Raw genomic sequence first — 22,628 nt, forward strand, 5'->3', positions numbered from 1 at the left:
TGAGTAAACATTCAATATTGAATGCCTATTAAATCAGCCTAGCTTGTTTGAAAGGTTGAGAGGTTATAGTTAGAAATAAGCACTATATAAAGTGTTGCTATATGATTTGCTTTCTCATTATTACCACCTTACATCATGTGTGCCAAATTATAGCATCTACGGCCCTTGGAATAGACATTGTTTCATTTGACTTTATAGTTCCCTAACGAACAGGCAGGGTATAAGCTATTACTGATATTCACAGAGCAGAGAGCAGAAAGCACAAAGCTACTTTCAAAGGAGTGAGCAGCCTATATTCATCGAAACTAAGTGGCAAGGCCCATGTTTGAAAATCCAGATAAGAGCAAGACAAGTAGATTACAACTCAGAATATTTCAGAGGCTGCTTAGCACTAGTGAATACTTGCTGAACTGACTTAAGTATTATTATCTCTTGCCCATGAACCTGAACTTTTGGCGAGAGTTAAAAATTGCTGTTAATCCCAATGTATATCAGAAACCTAGCATAAAAAATATTGGAAGTGTCTACAACTTTACAGATAATAAAGAGAGTTCTTGGAATTTCAGGAAGACAGGTAAAAATAAATACAGATTATAAAAACTGGAAAAAATTTATAATCTTCCAATGTGCCAACAATGTCTCAGACAGCAAGGGAGTCAAAATTTCAACAAACAAAGTAAGGTGCCAGAAACTGGCCAGGTAGCAACTGCAATATGTAAATTCTCAGATGCAGAATTTAACATAGTTGTTTAGGGCCCGGCACAATGGCATAGTGATTAAAGTTCTTGCCTTGCATGGCTGGGATCCCATATGGTTGCCGGTTCTAATCCTGGTGGCCCTGCTTCCCATCCAGCTCCTTGCTTGGGGCCTGGGAAAGCAGTTGAGGATGGCCCAAAGCCTTGGGACCCTCCACCCTTGTGGGAGATTCGGAGGAGCTCCTGGCTTCAGATTGGCTCAGCTCAGGCCGTTGTGGTCACTTGGGTGGGGGGTGAACCATCAGACGGAGGGTCTTCCTCTCTGTCTCTCCTCCTCTCTGTATATTCGCCTTTCAATAGAAATAAATGAATCTTTTAAAAAAATAAATGAAATAGTTGTTTAAGGAAACTCAGTGAGTTTCAGGAAAATACAGAAAAGTTATCTAATCCTCCAACAGAGAACCTTAATCCACACAGAAGTAATTTAAAAAAAAAAAAAGAATAAATAAAACTCTTTGAGCTGAGAAGTAAACTATGTGAAATTAAAAATATAACAGAGGACATGAAGAGAAGAATGAATCAATTTTTTTAAATTGGAAGGCAGATCAGGTTTATGGCGAAAAGGAGATACTAGGAGAAAGATATTTCATCTGCTGGTTCACTCTCCAAATGGCCGCAGTGGCTGATGCTAAGCCAATCCAAAGCCAGGAGCTTTAAGGCTTTTGTACCACACTCTACTGTTTTCCCAGGCCACAAGCAGGGAACTGGATGGGAGATGGAGCAGCTGGGATCCAGGCACTTGGAAAGTGAAGATTTAGCCACTGAGCCATCATGGCAGGCTCAAGAATGGATCAAATACAATAATTAGTAGCTCAGGACTGATGCAGTGGTATAATACATTAATCCTCTGCCTACAGCACTGGCATTCCATGTGGGCACCAGTTTATGTACTGGCTGCTCCACTTTTGATCCAGTTACCTGTTTATGGCCTGAGAAAGAAGAGGATGGTTCAAGTCCTGGGCCTCTGCACCCACATGGGAAACCTGGAAGAAGCTCCTGGTTTCCTGGCTTTGCACTGGCCCAACTCCAGCCCTTGCCACCATTTGGGGAGTGAACCAGTGGGAAGAAGATCCATGTCTCTTCTCTCCCTGTATATCTGCCTTTAAGAAATCTTTTAAAACAGTAGTAATAATCAGTAATGCCTATGACATGTTGTAGTGCAGTGGGATAATACACCACCTATAATACTAGCATCCCATATGAGTGCTGGTGTGAGCGCTGGATTCCCCCTATCTGATCCAGCTTCCTGCAGATACACCACTGCAGCTATCTGGGCAGTGGAGCAGTGAATGGAAGCTCTCTTTTTCTCTCCCATCCCTGTAACCTTGCCTTTCAAATATATTAACCTTAAAAACCAAAGAAGGAATGCTGGTTACAGTCACGAGTAAACCGCCAAAGGACTCCTCTTCCAAACAGACCGCCTCACCCCACTTCCTGGCACTTCTCTATCCCAAGGGTAGCCCAGCTTTCTCTATAGAGGGCCGCATGGGAAATATTCTAGAGCTTGCTGGCCAGAAGACCCCCGTCCCCACTGGCTAACACTTGTACTAAAGCAGGGAAGCAGGCACAGATGCTATGTAAATGATGTGTTCCAATAGCCTCTTATTTATAGGCATTGACATTTAAAGTATCATGAAATATTTTCTATTGGTTTCCTCTCAAAGTACCCAAAACTATAAAATCCACTTTTAGTTTTTCCATTAAAAAACAGAACAAATAGGCAATTGGGCCAGATCTGACCCACAGCAAATCCTGCTCAAACACGATACTCAGATTTACTTTCTTTCAAGCTGTGTTAGATCACGATCTAAAATGATCCCACTCATTCGTGTCTTTATTGCCTCTCCCCTCACCCTTAGAAAGTAGGCTTCTACAGGGAGGACCCTTGCCTAGCTTGTATGTCCAGGGCCCATTTTCAGTTCCTGGCACCTCAGGAAGAAAAGAGGGATTATGCTGACCTGTCTGTGACAGTGGCTTTGGACTGTGTCTTGATGATTTTCTTCTTAACGGAGCTGACAGGAGCAGGCTCGGATTCTTCCTTCAAAGGCTCGTCCAGGGAGGATCCTCGATGGGAGTGAGGTGGTGAAACATGTCTTCCTCCAAAAAAACTGAGCTTGGGACCCCACTCAGAGAGAGAACCGGACTTCAGCCTGAATCGAGTGAACTCTACCTCTCTCATTACGGTGGGAATTTCTATGCTGAGCAAATCTGTGAACAGAAGGCACTGTGGTCACTTTCAACACTGGCTGAACATGAGAACACATGGGCCTCGGTCTCCAAAGCACAGCTTCAATCTCACTTCGCCCAGGCAGCATGTGTTTCATTCCGTTTTGTGTCCTTCATAGAACCCACCACAGAGGCCAAGTGTGTGAAACACTCCTGGCCTGTGCCCTTCCTCTCTGCAAGAACGCTGCTCCCTATCTCTAGGGTTACATCAATTCTGACCACTTACTTTGTGGTACTGTGTTTATTTATCTGTTTTCTTGCTTTTCCTAATAGACCAGAAAACTTCTGAAGCTATGGACAGCTCATTCCTTCATTCCCTTACCAGACATTCCTAGAATACAGACTGTGGGCATACAGAGATAACATAAGACAAGGTTCCCTCTCTCTGGGAACTTATAGGAGGGAGGCAGAGTGAGATGCAAATAAAGAAGTATTTGTCATGCTAGGTTGTAAGATTGATAACTAGAGCACAAGTGAAGTGAAGGTCAAGGGAGGCTTCCTGGAGGAGGGCAGCAATTGAATTAAATCTCTAGGAATAAGGAGATTCTCCATAGAGAGGCCATGGGGGAAGTATAGCCCCTCTCTGCCCAGCCAGGGGTGACAGAGTAGGAATCAATGTCCCCACGTGCCTATGCCTGTCAGTGAGGGAGGAGAGTCCAGGTAACAGGATTCTGAGACTACAGGGCCTGGGGAAGCCTTGGGAGCCCAACAGAGATAGTGGGGTGAAGGCCCTGCATTTTTGCATTCAGTCAATACCTTTCACACAGATAAAGAACAGGGCTTACAAATGGATGACAGATATGGGAGATGGAGGTGACAGGTGAGGTGGGTATGAAGGTGGGAACCATGAGGTATACAAGAAGACAATGAGACATGCAGGAGAACAAATACCCATGCTGAGACATTAAGGACACATGGGGAGAGGGGAGGGTACTGGTGTTGGAGTGCAGTGGTTTATGCCATGGCTTGACACCAGCATGCTAAAAGAGGACCAGTATGAGACTCAGATGCGCCACTTCTGATCCAACTCTGCCTGCATGGGAGATCTGGAGTTCCTGGCTCCTTGGTGAACCAGTGGATGGAAGACATCTTTCTAACTACCTTTTAAAATAAACAAATAAACAATGCCACACAGGGAAAGAGTTCAGAAATCTGTTGCCAAACCACCATTTTTAGCCGAGTGGTCACAGAGCCCGTCTTTGGCAAGCTGAGCCCAATGTTCCCACCTAAAGGGAGGACACATCTCTGCCAGGCCTATCACTTTTCGAGGCTCAGGATGCAATAGGTGGTAAAGAGCTGTCCCTTAAGAGAGATGACCCAGGAGTTGAGAAGCTGCTGTCGCCCTTACCTGCTGCCAGCAAGATGGAATTCATGAAGAGAGTCAACGTCTTCTGAAACCACCTTTTGAGCTCGACCAGGACTCGGCTCATCTTAGACGTCCTTTCCTCTACAACGCTGATCCTGCGGGATGGCTGGAGAGAGGCAGTGGGGTGGGAGATCGTTACCAGTCCTTCAAAGTGCCATCCAGCTAACCCAGTGACAGCCAGGACTTGCTCTGGTTTGAGGGATGTGCTGCTCACTCAGAGCACACATTCCTCTCCCTCAGCCCAGTGAGTTGAGTCCAGCAAGACTCCTCTGACGGCCTCAGCCATCAGCAATTGCTCTCTCTCCTCAACTTCCATGTCTATCCAACTCGTGCTTGTCTGCCCTGGATTCTGGTCATTGTTTACTTCAAAAACAAACGTCCTTAACTCAGTCAGCACTCAAGGCCAGGGTGCAAGCTTTCTATGTCTCCCATTTAACATAAAAATGTATGGGGGAAAAAAAAGATTCTGTGGCATTTCAGCCTCTGGAGAGCAGAGTGGAGTGGGCTGTGGACAGATCTTCTGAATAGATTTCCTGAAGAACACCAGTATCTGCCCATGTATGCACTTTCGCCTGCAGGCAGGAACTTGAAGAACGGCCCAGGCAATGACAAAGGCTCCCTCACCTTTCCGTTGTCTGGCCCTGAAACTACTTCTGGGCTAATTTTATTCATCTACTTGTTTACTTACTTAAAATTTACAGTTTGCTTTTGCAGAGGATTTGAAGCACCACTCTGGGAATCTAAAGCTTTGCCCCTCGGCATTCCTTCACCTCCTAACCACTGCCTTCTTGGGATTGGTGAGCAAGGAGTGAGGCCTCAGGGTGGTAGCTGCCACGAGTCTGTCTCTGATGAGTGGATCCTTCCAGGGTTCGGTGGTCAGGGAAATACTGCCCAGGCTTCCCAGGGCCAGAGATCTTGAGGGAAGAGGCCAACCATTCTGATTCCCATGTTGCTGATGAGTGACCACTAGTCCCCCAAAAAATACCACGGGGTGGACTTCAACAGGTCATTAAAGTCCTGGGGTGGGAGCCTATGAAGTTGGATACCACTTTACAAATGATGACACAGGTAGGGAAACTGAGGCCAAGGTAGGGAGAGGTCTGATCGGAGATTCTGCTGCCTCTTCCCTGCCGAGGCTCTGTGCCAGCTCCAACGTGCAGTAGATCTCCTTGAATGTTCCTTGCAGCTCTCAAGGCCTGAGTCTCTAAGACGAGCCAGTGGTGATGCCTCAGGAGTTCATGTAGCAGCATTCTGGGACACTGAGCCAGTCAACTAAGGTCAACATTTGGAAAAATTGTTACCTGCAAAAAGTGTGATGTTTACTGATGTTTTTTCCTATCTAGTTAGAATTTGTCATACACAGGACACATCCCAGCAGTCTCCTCCAGAAGAGGTTAAGCTGGAATGCCTGCTGGCATGTCTCCTTGGTCAGCATCAGCTCCTGTCATCTGTAATGAAGCACTGTGTTCAGCAGCTATTTTAATGCATGGGGAGGGAAGTTCAGCTTATGTTGAACAGCTACAAGACAGTGATACTCTGTGAGCTATTATGTCGTTTTCAATAACATTTCACCCTTCTACTGCACTGTCAAGCTGTGTCTTTTTTTTTTTTCCTTATTGGAAAGGCAGATATACAGAGAGAGGAGGAGATACAGAGAGAAAGATCTTCTGTCTGCTGGTTCACTCTTCAAGTGGCTTCAATAGTCAGAGCTGAACAGAGCCGAAACCAGGAGCCAGGAGCCAGGAGCCAGGATTCCTCCAGGTCTCTCACATGGGTGTAGGGTCCCAAGGCTTTGGGCCATCCTCTACTGCTTTCCCAGGCCACAAGCAGGGAGCTGGATGGGAGATGGAGCAGCTGGTACACAAACCAGCACCCATATGGGATCCCGGTGAATGCATGGTGAGGATTTAATCACTAGGCTACAGCACCAGGTCCCAAACTGTACCTTTTTAAGTTTCCCCCTTCCAACTGATACATGGGAAATGTTAAAGTTCTAGGAGCCACATTCAAAATGTGTTTTAAGGGACTGGTGTTGTAGTGCAACTGAGATGTCAACGAGTGGGGCTGGTGCTGATCAGTGTTGCCTTACCCGTTTACTATGCAACATCTTGTGCGGACAGTTCTTGGCTGATACAGTGATCATGACTGTTTCATTCATGCAGGTGAAGGTGACTGTGATGTACTCCTTCCCCAGGATTGTTAGTTTCATTTGCTCATTCACCTGCAGAGGAAGAAATCAGTTCTCACAAGGGACAAGTTCTCTCTTGTCCCTCTCATCCCTTCCAGACCCTTCCCAAAAGCACAAAACATCTCTTGACTTAAGATTTCTATGCTCTTTCTAGTTCTTACATTGGAATAATTCTCTGGAAGAGATAGCAGAGTTCCATTCTCTCTTTGGGGATTAACTGAAAAAGGAACTGATGCTTCCATGCTCCTGTTCCTTTCCTCTCCAACCCAAGCTTGGGACCAGCTGGGAAAGAGACCTAACAGGTGTTAGCAATGGGAATCAGCTTCAGCTCTGGTAAAGCTGGATTACAGATGCATCTTGATCAGAAGCTAGCCTTTGTCCCTGAATCAGCTAGTGAACAGACTTAGGCAGCAGACTATGAGTGTAGTCCAGTAGGTGGGGAGGTGGCCACGTGGTGGGCATCACCAGGGAGCATCTCCCTTGCAGACAGAACCCAGAAGGGGCTGAGCCACACATGCTCAGCCCGTTTCCTTGAAGTCACTAAACACGCCAGTAATCCTCATGAGGAGGAGCCAAAGCAGATGTAAAATGGGCAGAAGCTACTTTTTCATCACTTGGGACTTCATTTTTAGAAGTCCCAAATATGCACCTAAAGAGAATGAATTGCTTACAGGACAACTCCTCGCTGAAAACTCTGTGATCTAGGGGGTGAGTCTGTCTTTTGCCTCTTGTTAACAAGTCATTTAGCTTTTCTGAATCTCAAATGCTTCAATGGCAAGTAAAGGATTATTATCAGGGTCAAATAAGATAAAAGTGATGGAAGCATGCCCATGCCCACCACAGATGAGCAGATGTTGTCAGGATGCAGAAAAGCAGGTCAAGATTTGCATGCAGAGCATTATTTATCCACAGGGGTCCTACTTATACACACTGGCCCTACTGGTGTGCAGTCCCCACTGCTGTGCTTCTCCTAGTCTTTGGTGTCCCTGACCTACAATATCCCCTTGCCTGCACACGCCTCAGCACTCCTCTGAACCAGGACAAACATTTACCTCTTTCCTTCCTACATTTCAAGTCATGGGTCCAGAGACCTACACTCAATCTCCTCTGTAATTGAGTCTCCACCTCGTACTCTGCACCCTAGATGCTGGTCTCTTCTAGAACCTTGAAAGCACTAAGCCATGATTTGCTAAAACTTCTGATATCTTCAGACCTGCTGCTCACTCTCATGTAAGAGAAATCCTATCCTCTCCTGTCTTCCTTCTAGAGAGATGTAAGTAGATTCAGGGTTCTATAGAGCTGCAGATACATAGCTTAACAGGTTAAAAATTTCAGTTTTAGGGCTTGTCAGTTGGACAGTTGTAGAGAAACTGGTTAGTATTTCTGAGCCCTGGGACAATCAAAAATAACTATATTTTAAGGCAGTGAGCAGGTTTCTTGGGATACAATATGTGTGTGGTTCAACATGATACAGATGTTACTGACCAGCCCTGCTCCCTGGCTAGTTCATTTTCGTCTTCCCCAATGTCTCAAATACTGGTCCTCTACTAATTCAGCCATGGCCTGTCTTCTTGAGAATTCGTTATCCAGCCCCTCATATCTTGCCCATCCTCCCCAACTTCTCATCTTAGAATAGGATTAATGTCAAAACAGTCCAAAACAACATGCCATCAAGCCAAATCAACATACATAAAAAGATGTCATCTCTGCTCTTCTCAGAAAGTTCTTTGTTTCTACCCAGACACATGATCCATCACAAAACCATACAAAATTTTCACCTCCCCCATCTATCTCACCGAATTCTTTCATTAAAATGGCTTTGTAAAGATATTGCCACCATTAAAAATTATTCATTTTTATTTATGGGAAGAGCAGAGCAACAGAAACAAAGAAAGATCTTCCATCTGCCGTCACTTCCTAAATGCTTGTAGCAGCTAGGACTGGGTCAAGCCAAAGCAGGCGCTTTGGACCCAGTAATTGAGCTATCATTTGCTGTCTCTCAGGCACACTAGCAGAGAGCTGAATCAGAAGCAGAGGCATAAGTACTGGCTGCTCTACTTCCTGCCCAGCTCCCTGATGGTGCATCTGGAAAAGCAGCAGAAGATGGACCAAGTGCTTGGGAAACATGGATGGAGTTCTGCGCTCTTGGCTTCAGCCCTGCCCAACCTCAGTAGTTTCAGTCATTAGGGAAGTGAACCAGTGGATGCAAGATCTCTCTCTCTCTCTCTGCATCACTCTGCCTGGCAGAGAAAAAATAATAAATCTTGGAAAAAATTAACGCAGAATTCCATATCTAACAGCAAGACAGTCTCTGGTAAACAGATTCATCACATAAAGAAAAACAGGATTTTTTAAATTTCTGCCTTTCATGAAATGCCAAAGAAAGGTTCAGGCTGAAGTACACCCAGGGTTGCTGTCTGCTGGCCGCTTTGCCTTCCAGATATTTTGATTTCAGAGATAGGAGAGTTATAAAAATAAGAACTAGATTTATGGCTTTTATTTTTACTATCTATAGACATTAAAAAATAGACTATTAACCATGATAACTATTACTTCATAAAATAAAGACTTGTAACAAGAAAAATTAGCATAATAAGAGATATTGCCAATAAGATTCAGTATAGTAGCTAACAGTTGTTATAAACAGACAAAAAAATCACTTCTGCTAATTCTGAACTACCTACCACCCACAGACCTAGGAACAAGAAGAATCAAACTACATAAAATTTGAAGCTCCTTCAGGGTGGAGTCCTTTCTGACAGGTAGAATCTTGGGTTCTTAGCCCTGGGCAGCTGATGGAAGGCTGTCCAAGCTGTCTCTGGGACTGGAATGTGTACTCCCACCCCTCCTGTGCTAACCACACCTACCTTGTACTGCAGGGAGAGCAAAGTCTCCGTCTTGGAGGACCAGCTCCACTTATGGACTATGTAGCCTTTGTGGTCAGTGGTGGTTCCACCCTCTTCATCCAAGACCAAGATATACGGACAGCTAGGAGAGACACAGGAATTAGTAGCTGCCACCAGACTCGAGAAAGAAGCCCTTATCAGTAGAGGTGGACAGGTGGACACGACTGAGATATGGCCCCAGGAGGGGTCCATGCCGGTGGCCTTACTTTCCTGACAAATAGGTCTGTAGTCCTTTAACACCTATTGACTCTACCACAGGAGTTCACTAGGAAGGTGATGGAGGCTCAGAAAAAACAAGAGTGCTAGAGGAGGAGTAGGACTTTAGGAGTTGTCCTTTTAATTGGCTGTGACATGGATCCAGCAAGGAGGGTCCAGATTTCAAATTACTGATGTGCACACAGGCCACTTCAGCTTTGCTTCATTGCATTTCTAGACATCTGGCTTTCTCCATAACCAGGGACTACTAAGTACCACTTCATTTTGCACCACAGAGAAAATTGCATGGGGTCAGGGATTCTCCAACATACTTACCGGGTCTTTACGTTGTAGTGAACGTAACCCTGGCTATCTGCAATGAACAGGGCCAGGAGGGAATGAGGTAGGTCATTGTAGAGGTAGGTGATGGTTCGCTCTCTGCAGCATGTGGGGATCTGACATGCGGCAATGTTTCCAGAAGGGTAACTGGTAGAAATGGTTAAGTAGAATTTCCCAGGTTTGGCTCTCCTATGCCTCATGGAAGCACATCTACAAGTCACTGTGTTAGCTTTTAGTGCAGCATTCTCCATCCTGAAAGACCCTCCCTGCACATGCATACTAACAAATGATTATGGAACCCAAATGTATTGTGGATCTTTTCCTGTGTCCTTTTTCTTTTCATCACAAACAAAGCTTTCTCCTTGGTGGCTTTATCTCCACCTTACGGATTAGTAATTTCCCTGGGTGTGATAGATTTCCTGGGACATGGAACTTTCAGTGCTAAAATAAGAAAAATCCCAGGGAAATCAGGACAAGTCAGTAATGCAGTGATGAAGAATCCAGAGTGCTCAGACTGACCTGCCTCGTGTCACACCACAAGGAGGAGGCAGGACACAAACTCTGAGGCTCATGACATGTTTTTTTAAGAGGCAGAGAGAAAGAGAGCATGTAGAGTGAGAGGGAGAAATACAAACTGGGGCTCAGCTGATCATCAAAGCAGGAGATAGGAGAACAATCCAGGTCTCCCATGTGAGTTTCAGAACTACAGTTACGTAAGCCACCACCACTACCACAGGATCTGCAAGCTGAAGTCAATGGCTGGAGGCAGGAATCACATCTAGGGACTGCAGTGGTGGCCAAGGGTCTTTTAAAAATTTATGTTTAGTGGAATGGCAGATTTACGGAGGGAAGGAGAGATGGAGAAAGTTCTTCCACCCATTGGTTCACTCCCCAAATGGCTGCAATGGCCACAGCTGATTCGATTCAAAGCCAGGAGCTTCATCTGGGTCTCCCATGTGGGTACAGGGTTTCAAAGACCTGAGTCATTGTCCTCTGCTTTTCTGAGGCCACAGGCAGGGAGCTGGATGGGAAGTGAAGCAGCTGGACAAGAACTAGTGCCCATATGAGATGCCAGCACTTGCAGGCATACAGCCTGTGTAGCCACTGATTAATAATGGTCTAAGTTCTTGAGTTCCTGACACCCATTTGGGAGACCAGCATGGCATTCCTGCATCCTGGATTTAGCCTGGTCTAGTGCACTGTTGTAGGATTTGGAGGAGAGAAACAGTGGACTGAAAGCTCTCCCTCTCTCTGTTTGGGTATCAAAGATGGAGGCGGCAGTGCTGTGGCACAGCAAGTTAGGTTGCTGCCTGAGACAGCCATCCCAAGTTGGACTCCAGGACTGCTACTGCCATCCTGGGAGGCAGTGGGTGACAGCTCAAGTGCTTGGGCCCCACCTGTCAAGCAGGTGAACGCAGTGCCACTGCTCTTTCTAGCAGCAAAAAGAATCAAGTGAACATTAAAAAAATAATTTGTTTTCCCCCAGGATGTCTACATGCAGAATGTATTTAAGTTTTCTTTAAAATAACTCGGAAATATCGTATAGCTTGCAGCATTTCAGCATGCATGTCTTGCATCTCCTGGGTTATTTTATTTGTTTTGATGCTATCTAAATGACATCATTTACTTTTGTTTGTTGCATTGTTTGAAAGACTTAAAGTGTAAATAGAATATAGAATCAATTCAAGCTCATAAAAAATCTCTCATTTAAACAAATGAAAAACCTGACTCTAAAATACAGAGGTAGTTGCAAAAGGCTCCAAATAATTTATATTTCTAGAAAATTACCATCAAGATAATAAAGTGGAGGGGCTCACATATCTTGAGTTCCAAATTTAACACAAAGCTACAGTGATGATAATAAAAAAAAATGAGGTGGTACTGACTAAAGGATGCACATATATGTCCACAGAATACACTAGAAATGAAAAAAATAAAAATATGCATACACATACATAGTGGATGGATTTCAGATGAGGGTACACTGACCATTAGATAGGGGAAGGAATTTAAGTAATTGTGCTAGACTATTTGAATATCTATGGGCAAAGGCCTGAAATAGGACCTTACCTAATATTCCATATCATAATTAACTCAAAATGCATTCAAGACCTAAAACAAGAGCCAAAACAAGAAAATTCTTAAAACATACAGCTGAGTCACCATGACTTTAAATTTTGCAGTACTTTTTTAGATACAAAAACAAAAGTTAGAGCAATCAGAAAAAAAAAAATCAGACTTCAGGTCCCACACTGAAGCCTAGTGGCTAAATCCTCAACTTGGAACCAATGGAACCCCATATGGATGCTGGTTTATGTCCCAGCTGCTCCACTTCCCAGCTTGTGGCATGGGAAGGCAGTTGAGGATGGCCCAAAGCCTTGGGATCCTGTACTCATGTGGAGAATTGGAAGAAGCTCCTGGCTGTAGCTTGACTCAGCTCTGGCCATTGTGACTACTTGGAAAATGAACCAGTAGATGGAAGATCTTTCTCTCCTCCATACAAATCTGACTTTCCACTAAGATAAATAAATTAAAACAAATTTTTTTAAAAAGCAGATGATCAAAACTAAAAAAAAAAAAAAAAACTTGTTAACACCTGGAGTCCCATCACCAGGGCTCTTAAGGAGTGAAAAGGCTCAAGGAAATACCTCGGATGTCCTAAGTCCAAGAATCTGGGGTTGGGGGGCAGAATGCGGGCATCCACACAAAAGGATACTACACGAAGGAGGAGCCGTCGTAGAAGGTGTAATGCAACTTAACGGGTTTCTTGGGCACCTTCTGCTTTTGGAGATGGCGTCTGCCGTGAGTATGCTGGGTGGCAGACTGAGGAGAAGCAGGACTGGAGGTGTGAGCACCTGAGGTATGGGGGTGACTAGAACTCGGCACCTGAGAGTCCATCTTGGAGTTGGACACTGGGGATGTCTTTGTCCCATAGTTGCGGACAGTCATCGGATAGGAGATGTCCTTCCCTTTCCAGGCGGCTCGCTCAGCTTCTCTGAAGAGATCAGTGTGTCTGTCACCACGAGGCTGCACTCTCCAGACAGTCCCATCCCACTCCCTGCCTGCTCCCTACAGTACCAGTCTTAACCCATCCTCCCTCACCCTGATATGTAGCACTTTAGGCGAGCACTAGGACTGTCCTGGGACCCTCCAAGACCAGCACTTACCTAACTGCTCTCCTGACTCTGACTCTGGTGGTAAGGACCAAGAGGTGGGACTGTGTGCAGAAAGGGTCTGGGGCAGCTGACACTTTGCTCAGCTCCTAATCCTCAATTCAGGGCAAGAGAGCCTTCGTTGAGAAGGTCACATTCAGGAGGCAGCTGGGCGGCTCTACATGAAATATGCTCTGGCCCAGTGACCTCCTCCCCTGGCAGACACACCTGCCTTATCTGACTGAGATGCTACATGGGAATAGATTCTTAAATCCTTTAGGGTCTGTGTTCTTATGCTGATAATGTGCTAGGCCTCGTGGGACCAACACCATCAATACCATTAACTACCCTTGTCTGTTTTCCGGGGAGAGGGAGCAAGGAGAGGTTCCTCTTTTCCTTTGTAGTAAAGAACCTGACAAACGATGTTAAGAAATTTAATGTCATGACCCAAAGGCCGCAAATGGTAAGGAGCCACAGGGAGGACATCACTGGGAGGCGGCACAGGGTGCAGGTGAAGGCCCTTTGTTTGAGGCCCGGGGAGCTGAGGGAACCCGGGCAACTCCTCATCCATCTGGGCTGCCTCTGTTTGTCTTCCCGCTGTGGTGGCAGTAAGATCACATAGAAAGGATGGTCAGGGTGGAAGGACCAGAACATGCATCCACTCCTGGGATGCCACTCCTGAGGCTACCATGGGCAGTAGCAGGCAGCTGCTGGCCCCTGTAGGATTCACACACTTCCCAACTACCCCTTTGGGGCTCTCAGCTGAGTGTGGGGTTGAGAAGCCCTGCCCCCTGTCAACCAAAACTCCACTGCTACGGCTTACATATGGCAACATAACTCCTGCAGTTTCTCCCTGGCCTCAGGACAAGGATCTCTGAAGTCCACACTGTCAGGAGATGCCACGGATCCTTGATGGAACAATGTGAAGATGTCTTTCACAGATCTGGACTTGCCTGCAGCTAGAGATGAAGAGGTCAGAGAGGAGCTGTAGAAGGTGGGATCCCAGGATGTTGTGATCACTTGGTCACAGGGGCCAGCGATATTCCAAGGAGAGCATCCCTGAACATCAGAGCCACATGGCAGAGGGGAGGGCACTCGGGATCCACAGGGACAGCAGTCAGGGGCTGGTCACCCACAGAACAGACATCAACTGCGAGCCCACTGTCTAGGGCATGTGAGACCAGTTAGTACAGAGGAGTGACATGGCCAGGAAGCAAAAAGAACAAATAACCATCACAACCAGCTGAGTGGTGGCCAGATAGGGGCACATTGTGACCCCACACCACACCACCCCCTTTTACCAGGAAGGAGAGTGAGACCACAGGAAGGCGTGTCACCAGGCCAGCCAGGGCAGGGGCGGGAAGCATCCACACTTCTCAACCTCCAGCATCTTACCTGCAGCATCTGTGGGAAGCAACGGGACAGTCTGAGTGCTGCCCTCCCCCGCCCCCCTGCACCTCAGCCAGTGCCACTCTCCCCTCCTCCTCTGACCTCCCTCCCACCCTGTCCTCACAGCCCACCAGGAGGGCTCTCCACAGCTCTGGCTCCTCTGCCCCTCCCGAAGCTCCTGGCTGCACACTTCCTGTTCTGCTGCTAGATCCCATCTGCCTCCATCTGCTCCATGTGCCCTCCTCTGCATGTGTCTTTCTTGGTCACTAGGAGTGCATTCCCCTGCCCTCACACCCCAGCCCAAATAAGGACACAGCTAGAGTCTGTTCCTTGGGGGATCCAAATCCCTCTGTTCACAATCAAGGTGCCCCACCTCCTGCAGTGGAACTAGACAGCATGTCCCTGAGTAGCCTGGGTGGGCTTGGGACCCACTAGTGGAGGGAGGAGGAGGACAGCATGGAGGGAGGTGCCAGGGAGGGGAAGTGCATTTCAGTGACTGGGGGGCATGGGCACATGGAAATGATGAGACCATGTGGTGGTGGGGCTCCAGGGCTTCTCTCCAGGGAGACAATCTGGCTCAGTCTCTGCTGGGTCTCCAGCCAGGGCAGCTACGACCCTTCAATACCAGAAGACTCACTCTCCTCAACCCCAGAACCCACAGCCACTGCACAACAACCTTCCAGCCTTCTAGCCCACCCTCCTGTCCTCCTAAACGAGGGCCATGAGATCTTACTGGAAACTATGTTCACCTATTTTCTTCTTTGTACTCTTTCCGGTTGAGAGGGAAAAGCTCAGACAGGCTGTGGAAGGCTGGTAAGTCAGCTGGTAGGGAGAGTTCACTCCTATGGTAGAGAAGTTCCTGGGGGACTCTGCAGAGCAAAACAACAGTGATGCTGCTCTTCATGTTTCAATTATAACTTTGAATTATTTTTATTTATTTAATTAAATTAGCTAATTTTATTTATTTAAAAATTATTTTTAAAAATTATATGGAAGGCAGAGTCACACACACACACACACACACACACACACACACACACACACACAGGAGAGGTCTTCCACCTGTTGGTTCATTTCCTAGTTGGCTGCAATGGCCAGGGCTCGGTTAGTCCAAAGCCAGCAACTTGGAATGCCATCTGGTTCTTCCTTGTGGGTGGCAGCAACCCATGTAAGTGGTGGTTCTTCTGCTCTTGTGCCACATGTATTAGCAGGTCTCTGGACCTTAAGCAGGAAAGTCAGAACTCCTGCGTTTGTGCTCCAGTATCAGACAAGAGTAATACGGGCAGTGGCTTAATTTACAACTCCACAAGTTTGGCCCCATCATTTTAATTTTTTTGCAGCTAAAAATGTAACACTAACTTATTTTTAAGCTGTATGATGGGCCAGATATTCTAAATGTCCTATTTTCTTTAAAGGTTTAATTATTGAGAGGCAGAACTATAGAAAGGAGGAGGAAGAATAGGGGAAAGAGAGAGAGATGTGATGATTCACTCCCCAGATGAGCACAAAAGCCTGGAGTTAGGCAGGGTGAAGGCAGAAGCCAAGAGCTATATCTGGGCCTCCCACAGGAGTGCAGGAACCCTGTGGCTTTCCCAGGCTAGCAGCAGAAAACCAGATCAGAAGTTGAGCAGCCACTATTCGAACTAGCAAACATTGGAATGCCATCACAGGTGGCAGCTTAATGCCATATGCCATAATACCTGTCTTTAAATGTTTTATTTTGCATTAATTTTTTAAATTTAAACAATTAAAAAATTTTTAAATTTATTTGCAGGGCAGAATTACAGAGAGAGAGAAAGATAGATACACAGAGAGATCCCTCCTCTTCCTGGTTTAATCCTCAAATGGTCCCAATGGCCAAGGTTGTAAATGCCCTATTTTGAAAAAAACAAATTGATTCAAGGTGGAAAGAGTTGCCTCAAGACCCAGACAGAGGATCAGAGAAATTAATAAAAAGTGTATGATTCCCTTCTATAGTGTCCCCTTCCTTTCCGTTTCTCAAGAGGGAAGTGACATCAGAGCAGGAAAGAAAGGTGACAGGAGTCTAAGGAGAAATGCTGATGTAAGTCTTGTTCTAGGTTGAGAATAAACTTTGGGTCAGCAGGAGGGAGGTGAGGGCCGCTTGTGGAGAATTATTAGATTATGGGACCACTTAATAAATACAAATGTGGGGGCCAGAGTTGTGGCTCAGCAAGCCAGGCTGCCATCCAGGATAAGGGCATCGCATACTGAGGAACAGTCTGAGTTGTACATGCTCTGTTTCTGATCCAGTTGCCTGCAAATGCACCTGGGAAAGCAATGGAAAATGTTTCAAGAGCTTTGGCCCCTGCCATCCATGGGGAGACCCCGATGCAGTTCGAGGCTCCTGGCTTCAGCCTGACCAAGTTCCAGGTGCTGTGGATTTGTCGATACTGACATGTGTACTTTAGCACTTTCACTGCTCATTATGTCCTGCTGTTTAAACAGACCATAATTATTTAGATTAATTAATTAATTTAGATCGCTTCTAAATTTTTGTCATTACAAACAACACTTCTAGCACACACGTGTGACAGTCCCTTCGGTGTGTGACATTATAGCTAACCAACACAGGCCATGACCAGGTGAGTACAAGCACTGAAGTAAACACCAAGGGATCTTTGTAACAATCTGGCTTTGTTGTATGTTTGTCATATATTTATAAATGGGTTGGTCCAGGGGCCAGTGCTGTGGCACAGTAGTAGGGAAGGCCTCCACTTGCAGCATCAGCATCTCCTATGGTTTCCAGTTCAAGTCTCAGCTCCTCTGCTTCTGATCCAGCTCCCTACTGATGCACCTGGGAGAGCAGTGGAAGAGGGCCCAAATTCTTGGGTTCCTGGGTAAACGTTGGAGACCCAGAGAAAGCTCCTGACTCCTGGTTTTAGACTAGCCTAGCTCCAGCCATTGTGGCTACTTGGGGAATGAACAAGGAAATGGAGGATGTCTTTGTAACTGCTTTTCAAATAAAAATAAATAAAATTTTAAAGGGAGGGATTAATCCATAACAGATTGGATTTTTTGGTAAAGATTTATTAATTTTTTATTGGAAAGTCAGATATACAGAGAGGAGAGACAGAGAGGAAGATATTCTGTCCACTGATTCACTCTCCAAGTAGCCACAAAGGCTGGAGCTGAGCCAATCTGAAGCCAGGAGCCAAGAGCTTCTTCCAGGTCTCCCAAGTGGGTACAGGATCCCAAAACTTTGGGCCGTCCTCAACTGCTTTCCTAGGCCACAGGCAGAGAGCTGGATGGGAAGCGGGGCTGCCAGGACACGAACCAGAACCCATATGGGATCCCTGCACATTCAAGGTGAGGACTTTAGCCACTAGGCTACTATGCTGGGTTCAAATTTTTTAAATTGGTCCTTCACTACAAAAAGATTGAGAAGCACAGCTTTAGGGAATGTTCTAGGAGAGATGCTGGATTGTAAGATATAAACATTTCCCAGCACACAGATACCCCGTGTCCTGTTCTCCACAGGAATTGTATTAATCTATCTACTTTCCTCTAACTTTTGGGAATCCCTATTATTCCATATCCACCTCAACCCATTAAAAGGTTCATCTTTCAGATTGAGAGCTTTATCCTTCTATGCCCTCGCCGTTGGTACTGTTTGTATTTTTCACCTAGGAGCTGAAGCTTGGGTACCCACCTTTGCCCATCTGTCCCTTGCTGAAGCCGCTTTTCCTAACCATGCCTAGCATGTAGCTGAAGGCCATCTCCTTGGCGTTGAGATGCAGCAGCTGACTGGCTTCCACGAAGCGCCTGGGGATGTCCAGAGGGTTGGCACCAACTAAAGGAATGGTAAAAGGCAAAATGTTTTCTCCCAACACAAGACTGATTCTCTCACAAAACAAGCTCTGTGAACTGTCCAGGAAATAAGGGAGAAAATCTAATCCTGGCGTAAGCAATTGTGAGGGCTCCTAACGAAAGGGTCTCAAGCATCAAGATGCAACAGGAGGCACTCCGCTCCCTGTTCCCTTGAATGTCTCTCTCCCTGTGAGCAGGCTAGGGGCTGAGGCTTCTGATCCCAGCCTCAGTACTGGGTGATGCCCTCACTCAGGAGGCAGCCTGGTTTTCCTAATTTCCTCTGGTTCTAGCTGAGCTGGTCTACCTGTCAGTTAACATCCAGATTCTCCAATGTCACTTATCAATCCCCTCAGGGGGACTATCTCTCTCCATCTGCGCATGATAACCAGAGGCCACCTTAGAACACCGCCGACCTCACACAACTCCCACTGCTCACCTTCCAGTCAGGATTTGGAATGGAAGGAAAACTGGAGGAACACAGGGACAGCAGGATGATGCTCTGAAATGCTTGGGAGCAGTACTGTTTCATATTTTGGATTTTAGAATATTTGCGTACTTAAAATGAGATGTCTGGGAATGGAATACAAGTCTAAACATGAAGTTCATTTACATTTCATATACATGTTCTGCACATATCCACATATCCTGAAGATAATTTCAAACCATATTTTTAGGGTGCCTGTGTTTTGGACTCATACAAAGTCAAAGATGGAATTTTCCTCTTGGGGCATCATGCTGATACTCAGACAGCTTTGGATGTAAGAGCGTTTTCAATTTTATATAAAGGATCCTCAAGATGCACCCATTTGTGGAGGTACAGCAGACACACTAACACGCACAGCTGTGCCAGGAGTCTGGGGAGGCCAGCCTTACCACATGCAGACTCTTCCATGACCTTCATTTTCAGGGTGAGCAGCTCAGTCAGCACACGAATGGACTGCTGCTGAAACTTGTCCAGAGTTTCCTGGATGGTGGGCCTCAGAGGCACAGGGCTAGGAGAAGAGATGGAGTGCTTGGCGGCCCCGATGACCGCTGGCAGGATTGGCGGCAGTGCTCGTTGGGGTGGGGGTGGAGGTGGGGGTGGCTTCTTCCGAGTGGTGACTGACACAGAGATTGGTTCCACATGCACCATAGTGGGAGCGCCTAGGCTGACTTCCAGGCCCAGAATGTTGGATGGGGCAGGCACTGTGGGGTCTGTGATGAGTTCCTCCCAAGTGAATTCAAAAATGTTTCTGATGCCCTTCGGTACAGCAATTCCCTCTTTCCTGCAACGTACAAGGAGTTTGGATACCTGGGCCAGCAGCTTGGGGGCCATGGCGGCATACTGCAGGTACAGTTCTCGGTTACTCTTGAAATCGCTCATGGTGCCCAAGCACCAACACTGCTAGGTGATACTGGCTGTCTCACAGAACAGAAACTTCAGGTATGGAGAGTCAGAGTGCTCTGACAGACAGGTGGCAGTGAGCCAAAGTTCTTACTTATGGAGAAGCCATGGAGACGGGCTGGAACATACTGGAATGGCCCTCACAGGTCATTTAGTCAGCGGTTCCTATACACAGAGGCAAGGCAACAATTGATCACTACCTGTGGGAGGACAAAATCATGCTCCCCCTCCCTTATCTTCCCAGAGACACTGCCAGGGAGAACTCATTAGTGAGTCACTTTGGAAAGGGCAAAGGAGGGAGAAGGAGGTTCCATAAGAGCTGTAGGGAGAATTATACAAACTGAGTACCTAAGGTCGGACCTCGGAGGGGCTGGGGGAATGGAAGGGCTGGGAAAGGAGAAAGGTAGTCAGACATCTGAGGGAAGAAGGTCTGTTCCTAATCTATTAAGGAAAATCTGCAGAATCAGGGGTTTCCTTGGCTCTCTCTCTGGAGACCAGCCCTTGGCTGTAATGCCAGGATGCGCATGGAATGCTCTAATGACAGATAGGAATGAATGGGGAGAACACATTTTCATAATTCAAACACCATTATAATCTACCTTACTGCATACAATCAAAGACATCACTGATTGACGGATGTGCCATTTTACAAGAAAGAAAACAGCTAAAACCCAGACAATGCTTACTCTTTTCCTTCCCAAATCTCATCCTCTGGAGCCAACTTGAGTTTGCCATTGCAAGACAAGTGCCTGGGGCACACCTGTGTTCAGAACCTGCTGCCTGGCCATGTGTCCTGGCACCACCCTGCAGTGAGCAAGCCTTTGTTGTTTTGCTAATGAGGAAGCCTGGTTCTTGGTCTGGAGTCACTTGTCTGCAGACTCCCGACACAGAGGCTTCTCCAAGCACCATAGTTCTCCATGTCCTTCATGGTCTCTGTCCACCTGACAGTAAGACCTCTAAGAGAGTGGAGATAGGGGTCAGGACATTGTTTGGCCTGGCAGTTAAGATGCTGGTTAAGGGACCTGCATCCCAATAACTGAGTATCTGGGTTCGGCGGCTGGCTCTACCTCTTTATGCCAGCTTCTTGCTAATGCGCATTCTTGCAGGCAGTGATAACTCAAGTGATTAGGTCCCTGCCACTCCCACTTGAGACCTGGATTGATTTCTTGGCTCTTTGCTTTGGCTTCCCATCCTGGCCACTGTGGGTATCTGGGGAATGCAAAAGCTGATGGGAACTCTACCACTGCCTCTTAAATGAACGAGTAAAATCAGCTCTTCAAGCAACAAGAATCCCAAAAAGCTAGCCTTTCAACATCCTCCTTCTTTGCACAGGAAATGATGTCCTACATCTGTTTGTTGTCCTCCCGTCTTCAGCTTGGCAGACTCAGAAAAAAACAGATGGTTTTGGAGTTGACAAGTTCAGAGAACAAAAAAACCACTTAGAATTTTGGTCATCTGGGCAACAAGCCAGAGGAATCTGACCTTGAACAATTATGCAGGGCAGATTTTTTTTTTTTCCCAAGCAGGACTCAAATGAAGGGAAGACAACAACCAATACATTCCTAGAAATGTTAACTGATTTGGAAGTATCTCCCCAAACATCACTGCCATGAGTCCCTTTTTATTGGGTTTCTTTGGAAGATATGCCTTATAAATAGATAAAAATTGATTTTAAAAGGTTTTATTGAAATATAATTAGCCTACCATACTATTAATGCTATAAAATGTACAATGGTTTACAGTATAGTTGAGTAACTTCTACTCCTGATCGCAGGCTATTTCCATCACCCTAAGCGGTGGGAGAGCTAACACAGACTGATCCCTTTTCTCTGCAAGCCCAGGCCATCGTCAACCCAGTTTCTGTCTTCATGGATTTGCCTGCTCTGCACATTGCCTACATGTGAAGTCACACAGTATTAGGCTTTTTGTGACTGGCTGTTTTCCATGGTATAATGCTTAAGAGATTTATCCATCTTCCAGTCCTCAATTTTCTTTTACAGCAGAATAATATCCCATTATATACGGATATGCCATACCTTGTTAATACAAGTTGTTGGACATTTAGATTTTGGGTTTTTTTTTTTTTTGATACTGTGCATAATGCTGCTATGGCCATGCTTGCATAAGATTTGGGTGAATGTAAACTTTCACACTCTCGGGTAGAAATGTTGGGACACACGTGGTCCCTCTGAGCTTAAACTTTTGGGGAATTTTCAGACTGTTTTCTGAAGTGTGTGCACCATTTTCCAGTTTATTACATACAAGTAATGTTATGGGAACTCCTTGTCAACTCTGCTTTTGATTCCAGTGTTACCCTGGTGCTGGTGAAGTGATACCTAACTGTAGTTTTGACCAGCACTTCTCTAATGACTAAGCACATTGGATATCTTTTCATGTGCTTACTGGTCATTTTATATCTTCTCTGGAGAAATGTGTATTCAGATCTAAATGCCATCTTTAAAGAAAAGCCTTTTTTTTTTTTTCACTAAACGCAGAAATAGCTTAGGCTTTGGGTCGCCTCCCTGGAAAGAACACTTCTACTTTGGCCACTGCTCTTGTCATGCGTGTCTGGAATGGATGAGATGGCTGTATTTCCAACAATCATTTTGAGCCATGAAACCTCCTTGAAGAGGGCAGCTGTGAAGTAAACATGGCTACACAGTTAAGACGACTACATCCCATAAAGGGGGATGGGAAGCAGGGTGGCTGGGACATGAACCAGCACCCATATGGGATGCCAACCTGTGCTAGGTGATTAGCCACTAGGCTATTGTACTGGGCCCTTCAGACTTCTTTTTTAAAGATTTTTTTTTTCTGAAAGGTAAAGTTAGAGAGTGAGGGAAGAGGAGAGGAGAATAGAGGAGAGGAGGAGGAAAGAAGAGGAGAGAAGGAGAAGAAAA

At 46.0% G+C, this 22,628-nt stretch overlaps 1 protein-coding gene across 1 annotated transcript in view; it reads right to left on the reverse strand.

Annotated features, from left to right (window-relative positions):
- LOC121165890 (uncharacterized protein C3orf20-like) overlaps nucleotides 1-22,628 on the reverse strand; it is a 32,560-nt gene that overhangs the window by 6,076 nt on the left and 3,856 nt on the right. The window contains exons 2-11 of the mRNA XM_040994898.1: nucleotides 19,218-19,893; nucleotides 18,187-18,327; nucleotides 15,266-15,385; nucleotides 13,951-14,080; nucleotides 12,692-12,970; nucleotides 9,973-10,122; nucleotides 9,403-9,523; nucleotides 6,437-6,568; nucleotides 4,330-4,453; nucleotides 2,714-2,963 (exon numbers count right to left, since the gene is read on the reverse strand). Of these exons, the coding sequence (XP_040850832.1) occupies nucleotides 2,714-2,963; nucleotides 4,330-4,453; nucleotides 6,437-6,568; nucleotides 9,403-9,523; nucleotides 9,973-10,122; nucleotides 12,692-12,970; nucleotides 13,951-14,080; nucleotides 15,266-15,385; nucleotides 18,187-18,327; nucleotides 19,218-19,707 (1,937 nt within the window). The 5' untranslated portion in view covers nucleotides 19,708-19,893. The remainder of the gene's footprint in view (nucleotides 1-2,713; nucleotides 2,964-4,329; nucleotides 4,454-6,436; nucleotides 6,569-9,402; nucleotides 9,524-9,972; nucleotides 10,123-12,691; nucleotides 12,971-13,950; nucleotides 14,081-15,265; nucleotides 15,386-18,186; nucleotides 18,328-19,217; nucleotides 19,894-22,628) is intronic.

Source organism: Ochotona curzoniae, unplaced genomic scaffold (assembly GCF_017591425.1).
Source record: "Ochotona curzoniae isolate NIBS_2020 unplaced genomic scaffold, NIBS_Ocur_1.0 contig_908, whole genome shotgun sequence".
NCBI lineage: Eukaryota > Metazoa > Chordata > Mammalia > Lagomorpha > Ochotonidae > Ochotona > Ochotona curzoniae.